The sequence below is a fragment of the Olea europaea genome, chromosome 13, assembly GCF_002742605.1.
Source record: "Olea europaea var. sylvestris chromosome 13, O_europaea_v1, whole genome shotgun sequence".
Classification (NCBI taxonomy): Eukaryota; Viridiplantae; Streptophyta; class Magnoliopsida; order Lamiales; family Oleaceae; genus Olea; species Olea europaea.
In genome coordinates, this window is record NC_036249.1 from 2676201 (window position 1) to 2683944 (window position 7744).

Sequence of the window (7744 nt, forward strand, 5' to 3'; positions counted from 1 at the left end):
ACATTCACTAGAATGAGAAATTATTAATCAACTCATCCAAACTACGGGAAGACTATATTATTATGTTTTCAGCATACAGATCAAATTTATTTTCTATTCAACAGTCTAGTACGTGCAAACTTTCATAAATAACTAGTGACAAGATTTGAACTCAAATTTTTTTACCCACTCTTGATACGATGTTACTAAACTCATCTAAAAGGTTAAACCTTCCTTTTTTTGATGAAAATAAGAATTTTCAATCCAGTCCATTATAGAGTAAAAGATTTTTTGCTTTCCTTCCGAAAGGAAGTTCTTTCAATTAATCTCAACCCTCAAATTATCATAGCATACAAAATTACCGAGTTCAAGTATCACGACCGTCAATTTTACAAATAAATTCACATGGAAAATTAGAATTAAAATTTAATCACATTGAACAGATGAACGAGAATACAAGTGGATTTATTCATGAAATTAATGGTTCCTTGTTATATTGTGGGACCATTGGAGTGGAATATTTTCTTTTGATAAGACTGCAAAAGTGTCCAAAAGAAAGAAGGAAACTCATAGAATTATCGTTAGGTGATAGTTACATCTTACAACCTAATTAGGTAAATGGGGAAGGCAATATCGACGCCACTCCTCTGCCAATCAAAGCTCCTCTGTTTCTCGTTTCTCTACCTCTTTTCCTCTCTGTTTTTCGCTCTATATTTCTCTGTTTCTTCAACCAAATGCATTTTCAGATCATCTCCCTTCGATCCCATTCAAATCCCTCTGTTTTTCTACCCTTCATCTTATGGAGAACACAAATATGGCATTCCTACACTGCGTTCATCCTGCAATTCCCCTGTTTTTTTCTCAGGTAAATTGAAATATTGACTAATATGTATTTCATTATAATGCTTGTTGGTTTTTGATTATATTATGATTTTTAAATAATGGGATTTTCACATTTTGTTAGATTATTGGGAGATTTTGAAGGAAATCAAAGAAATATTTAGGAATTCGACGGCTTTAGGCTCCCAATCTTTAAAGTATATGCAGAGGAATGCTGATATTTTTGGTGGGAATTTCAGTGTTGAGAAAAGATTTTCTTATTTCGATCACCGTGAGGACGGAAGAGACATCCCCTGTGGATTCTTTAAACGTTTTCCAATTAGTAATTCTGGTTAGTTGTTTTAGACTTTTAGTGCATTGTAATTGTGAACATTTACATTTTCCATTTTGATAGGTATTAGAATTATATAAGTAGTGGTTTTGTGGGTTTTCAGATCGTATCGCAATGGAAAAATGCGACGGCATGGTGGTCGTTTCTGCTATATTCAATGATCACGACAAAATCCGGCAGCCAAAAGGCCTAGGATCCAAAACCCTTGATTATGTATGTTTTTTCATGTTTGTGGATGATGTTACTCTCAAGGGCTTAAACCATCACAAATTAATTTCAAGAAAATCCAAGGAGTATAAGATTGGTGCATGGAGGGTCATTCGAGTTTCAAGCAAGCATTTGTATGAAAATGCAGCAATGAATGGAGTCATACCCAAGTTTTTAGTTCATAGGCTTTTTCCTAACTCGAAATATAGCATATGGGTTGACGCAAAGCTACAGCTAGTTATCGATCCACTTCTATTAGTCCATTCGCTAGTTATTAAAGATAATGTCGATATGGCTATATCAAGACATCCGTATTATGTTCATACCATGGAAGAGACAATGGCAACTGCCAGATGGAAGAAATGGTGGGATGTTGATGCACTGAAGACGCAAATGGAGACGTACTGTGAGCATGGCTTGGAACCATGGACACCAAAGAAGCCATATCCAACAGGTATTACGTTTATGAACTCAGTGTTTGTTTGATATGCAATATTGGACATGACTAAACACTATAACGAATCTTCTCTTTTTTAATATTGTTCAATGCTATCGAATCCTACGAATCTGCCATTGTCAGTATCTGTTTCTTTGCTACAGTGGTTGAGTTTGTCCTCCATGAAACTGAATATCACTATTTCTTCACATGCAATGGAGTTCTATAGTTTTTTATGTGATATAAAAATTAATGACAACACTCTATTTGCCAGTTGGATATAGATCCCTTTTTGTAATTGGTAACTCAAAAGCTAAAGGATTATTGATTCTAGCTGAAGTCACTTTTAAAAAAGCCATAGCTTGTGCAGTGCGCTAAAGTGATATATTCTATTAGACTCCTCCTAAGGTCGTGAACATTAAAATCTTAATCTTTTGGCCACAATCAATTTCACAATAAGGCCATGCTTATTGTTAATTTTTTTGAGAATGAATTTGTGAAAAGTGATATTTTATAAAGAATGTGTGGTTAATAAATAGGAAAAAGCTATTAATTCATGTGCTGGTTAAAAATGAATTTAAAAAAAAAAAAAAGTTATAAAGAATTTGTAATAAAGAGCTAAATATGCAATAAACTTCTTTTCAAGGTTACTTGTCAAAAACTTAAGACAATAATTGCAAAGATTTACTAACTAGGCCCATGTTTTGACAGTTTTTTTTTTTTTTTTTTGAGAAAAAGGAATTTTTGAATAGTACTTTTTTTTGAGAATGTATGATAAAAAAAGGAAAAAGTTTTGAGTTTACATAAAGATATTTTATTTTGAGAATGCGAGTAGAATATTTTATTATAAGAATGTGTGATTAAAAATGAGTAAAAAAAAAATTAAAAGAATGATTGTCAAATTGGGCTAGAAATGCCTAAACCATGATAATTAGGTCTCTTTTTTAAGTTTGTCTAAAGGTGGGGCCTGGCTTCTAGAGTTTGCTAATAAAGCTATAATCACTACCCTAAATTACATGCAACTTGCTTTTGCTAGAAGACTAATTATTATGTACAATTTGCTTTTTATTCTTCTAGTATATCGGTCTTGTAGTAACTTTAGATAGAACTAAATATTATCCATAATTGACAAAATTTTTGTTTATCTTGCTTCTTTAATATTGTTTAATACAATCAGGTTCACTTTTCAAGCTTATTATATGCGTTTGTACATTCTACAAACTACGTAATCAGATAAAATTGAACAAATAGACAAGTTTACTTCATCAAACATGTCGTATGTATAAATATGCATTTTGTTTATATGCAATAGTACAGGATAGAAATTGAAATAAGCAAAAATTTACCTTCTTCCTCTAATATTAATTGATACCATCTAATTTACTTTATCTAAATGTGTCATATCCATCTATGCATTTTACAGATGTGCCGGATAGTGCTCTAATGTTGAGGAAGCATAGTATGGCCAGTAATCTCTTCTCCTGCCTTCTATTCAATGAATTGGAAGCATTTAATCCAAGGGATCAACTGCCCTTCGCATTTGTGAGAGATCATATGAATATAGGGCTGAATTTGAACATGTTCGATGTTGAAGTATTTGAACAAGTGACAATGGAATATAGGCACAACCTTAAACCTGGTGGGGCCAATGTGGGGCCCAAAATTAAGAAGGCAAATTCTGATTTCTTTGCCAAAGGTGGTTGTAGCAAATGTGAGAAGTATCTTTTAAAAATGTGGGGTGAATCCCATGATTGATTTTGTCTCCTGATCAATTCTTTTTGCACGGAATGAGAGGTGTAAAGAGGATTATTAACTAATAGGAACCTTTGACTGGAAAAGCTGACAAATTTAACAGGTTGGCAGCAAATTATTTGCGAATAAGAGTACTTGACCAGACCCAAAATAATTAATTACAAGCCTTGGAGTTTTTGACTCATTTATACAGTATAATATTAATCTCTACATGCACGCATAAATCTTGCGACCTACTCTAAAAGATGAACCCAAGGTCCTGCTCCAGATTCGTTGGGGGGTAGCGGATGAAGAGCAAGGTGCAACAAATTCGTACAATCGGGCACTGCGCATCGTAATATATAGAAGTGTCACGGCGTTTGTTGAGGAGTGTAGGATGAGGAAACTAAGTCCTTGTTTGTTTTCCATTCTTTTTTCATTAAAATAAAAAATATGACAATTATCCATCACATCAAGCCACGAAATTTGAATTTTTATCTCTTGTGTGAGGTCTATAATAGCTATATTTTTCATTCTCATTTTTATAAAAATTGGAGACAAACGCACCCTAACATGTGGATAACCATTTCTGATATCCAAATTTAGGATGCCAGTTGACAGAGGAGGAAACGTGAACAATAATAAATGCTCTTGTTTTGTGATGCACAAACAAGGGTTCATCGAATTTTGCTCAAACAGGCGTGAAAATTATTGGAATCCATCAAGAAACCAAAAAAAAAAAAAAAAAACTCCAATTGTGTAATTTGCAAACTCCTAAACATATTTTAAAAACTCAAAATAAATCTTAATTAAATTGAAATCCTAATTTTGTAGAATTAAAAAAAAAAAAAAACTACCAAAATGACAAAAATGACGAAAATACATTTAAACTAACTAAAAATAGAAAAAAAATGGCTAAAACACAACCCTAAAAAAAATTTTGAACTCGAAAATTTGACAATGCTTGCCGAAGGCCAATTATCACGCAAAAAAATATATGCAGAATTGAAAAACGCTTCCAAATTGTACTCGCTTGTGAAATTTTGACAACCAAAAAGAAAATTACACACATTTTCATAAATCCTTCTTATTCCTTCTCTTTTAATAATTGGTTTAAAATTTTGTCCATATTACCAGTTTTTGGAAAAATTAACGCTTGGTATACCCACCAGAATTTCTAAAAAATTTCCCGTGTCAGCATTTGAGGTAGAAGATGAAAAGGTGAAGAATTAATTAAGAGGATAATATTCCGTATGATATGGACAATAATGAGATGTTTTATGTTATTGATTTACACATGACAATGGATTTGCATTTATACACGTGCTTTTACTATTGGGTATAGTTGTTTGAGGTTCAAGCTATGTAAAAATCTTGCTCCAGTTTTTTGTGTTCATTCTGTAAAACCTAGCAGTTTAAAATATAGAGAGATGCTAGCTGTAAGAATGAGTGATTTATTTATTTTTAAATAATCACTCACCCCCTCCCACCCACCTTGCCATATGAGTGGCCTGTATAGCCAGTAAAATTGTAAAATATAACATAGTAGCATGTTACGTTAACGCGACTTTACAAGTCAAAATATGTAATTATTGCATATAATCAACAAACCAATTAAAGTCTACACTCTCCAAATAAGAAAATACTTCCAAGTAGAAAAGAACTTTAAATTTTGTGACAAAGTGCAACACAGTTGGGGTAATTAGCAAAAACATCCCTATCGTTTGTATTCATTGCGAAAATGGTCCTTATCATTTTGAACCTACTATGTACACCCTCATTTCAAACATTTCTTGCAAAATTGGTTATTTCCGTCATATTCCGTTAAATATGTGTAATTTGACGCAAAATGCCCTTATTGTTTGCTTTAATTGCATAAATATTCTCTATCGTTTCAATTTTGACATTTGGACACTCAGATTGACATTTCTTTGTTTAAAAGGTCCTTACCGTCCATTTTGTCCACTATAACATTATAAAATGGCTAATTTATCATCATCTTTAAATAACCAAATAAAAAAATATAAACAAATTGTATCTAAAGTTTCTAAATTTTTTAAAAAGTACAAATGAGTCTCAAGAAAATAATTTGAAACATTCTAATAAACAAAAACATTTCATCTTCCCAATTAACCCATATACCCTACACCCATCCCCTACACTCCACCACCACTGTAAAATTAATTAAAGAGATAATTAACAGTATAATAAAAGTAAAAAAAAAGAATTAAAAATAGAAAAAAATTATTAAAACAAAATGGTGTTTATTCCTCATCAAATATTTTTTATACTTTTAATTCTCTTTTTAATTATTTTGGTGGTGGTGGTGGAGTATAAGCGTACGAGTAGGGGTAGGTCGGTTATTTGGGAATATAAAATATTTTTTTTATTAGAATGTTTTAAATTTTTTTATTCGAGATTTCTTTGTAATTTTTTAAAGAAATTAGAAACTCTAGATATAATTTTTTTATATTATTTATTTTTTCTTTTTGTTTATTTAAAGATGATAAATTAGTCATTTCATAATGTTATAATGGAAAAAATGAATGAAAAGACTTTTTAAGCAAAGAAATATCGATTTGAATATCCAAATGTCAAAATTGAAATGATAGGGACTATTTGCGTAATTACAGCAAACAATAGGGACCTTTTACATCAAATTACACATATCTAACGGAAGGATTTAACAGAATGTGACATAAAGGACCAAATCTACAAGAAAGGTTTGAAATTATGGTGTAAATAGCAAGTGCAAAACAATAGGGACCTTTTCGCAATGAGTACAAACGATAAGGATGTTTTTACGCTAATTATCCACTGTTGGAATTTTAGTTATCAGCTTGAAATGAAACATTGTTCGAAGTTGAGACATCCCCTTTTATTTTTTGTTTTGCTTATTTTCATGTATGCTCTTTCGGATTTATTTTATTTTTTTTCTCAGTTGGGTGTAGGCTAAAATCTCTAAATAAATCAATTTTCTAAGAGACTAAAAACTAATAAAAATTGAATCTGTGGACTCCCTAAAGGTAATGAAATATCATTCTTGGATCTCCATATAAAAAGCACAAGGATTTACCCACGTAGCGAGCTTAATGACCATCCTCACTCCAACATGACAATCCTTTCTTCCTCTCTTCTAACCTTTTCTCCCCTCTCCCCTTAGATGTCCTTGAGAAAAGTGGAACTGACCTCCTTGGTGCTAAATCCCTCTTAGATTTCTTAATATATACATATATATATGTGCTATCTTGAAGAAATATTTTTCAAGCCCAAGCTCCAATAGATAATGTCTTTAAATTGGTCAACATTTAACAAAATGAAACTTAGTTATTAATCCTAGTTCAAACCAATAAAGAACCAAAATATGCTTTCTAACAAAACCAAACAAGAGCTAAATGTCAATTAAAATTTCCCGTAAAATTTCGATTAGAGCTTCTGAGCTTCTCTAAAACAACTTTTTAAAGCCCTTTTTTGTCAAAATTTTTTGATTTAGACAAACAATCAATATTTAAAACAAAAGCAGTTTCAAGATTCAGAATTTTTTTTTTTTAGGCCTTGAAAAAGCCCTTCCAAACACACATGTTAGAAAAGTACATATAAAAAAGGAAAGAAAAGAATATCTGAGATTTGTTATTGTGGAAATCCAAAATACACTATTTTATAAAATGAATGATAAAGAGGAAAAAGAAAAGCATACCTAGGCTCTAGCCACATCCCATAACCTGCCCTTTTCCATAAAATCTCATATTTTCAGCCGATTTTGACAAATAAGCAGCAAAAAAAGCAAGTTCTTTTGCAGAAAGAAGCAAAGCCAAACATGCTAAAGCACAAGAAGATAGGTCACCTAGAACTTAAGAATACACAAATAAAAGCAGCAACGTATCCCACACATATTTTGATTCTTGTTCAACAAGAAATTCCACCCCTTTTTGAATTCTGCAAAGAGTAGCATACATTTTGCCAACAAGACAGAACAAATATATCTTCTCCATCTGTGCAGCATTGTCCATTGTTGTATACCAAACATGCATATTGTCCCTGGTCGTAGCCAAACAAGAAATAGTTTTTGGTTATACCCACTTGCTACGACAAAGATGTATTACAGGAAACTAACTTAACCATATTAAAAGCTTGTTTGGCACAGAGATTTTAAAGTGAAAAATGATTTTTTGGGAAAATGTGTAGTTGAAAAGGGGGGGTGGGGGGGGGGGGGGGGGGGG

At 31.8% G+C, this 7744-nt stretch overlaps 2 protein-coding genes across 2 annotated transcripts in view; one reads left to right on the plus strand and one right to left on the minus strand.

Annotated features, from left to right (window-relative positions):
- The first annotated feature begins 557 nt into the window (after nt 1–557).
- LOC111408182 lies at nt 558–3807 on the plus strand. Its single transcript, XM_023037981.1, has 4 exons — nt 558–844; nt 944–1150; nt 1254–1811; nt 3217–3807. The coding sequence occupies exons 1-4, from the start codon at nt 598–600 to the stop codon at nt 3546–3548; spliced, it is 1344 nt and encodes a 447-aa protein (XP_022893749.1). The 5' UTR covers nt 558–597; the 3' UTR covers nt 3549–3807.
- Nucleotides 3808–7133: 3326 nt separating this feature from the next.
- Nucleotides 7134–7744, minus strand: part of LOC111407273 (nuclear intron maturase 1, mitochondrial) — a 5387-nt gene continuing 4776 nt past the window's right edge. Inside the window, exon 2 of the mRNA XM_023036656.1 lies at nt 7134–7562. The gene's annotated coding sequence lies outside the window, so the exon portion shown is untranslated. The remainder of the gene's footprint in view (nt 7563–7744) is intronic.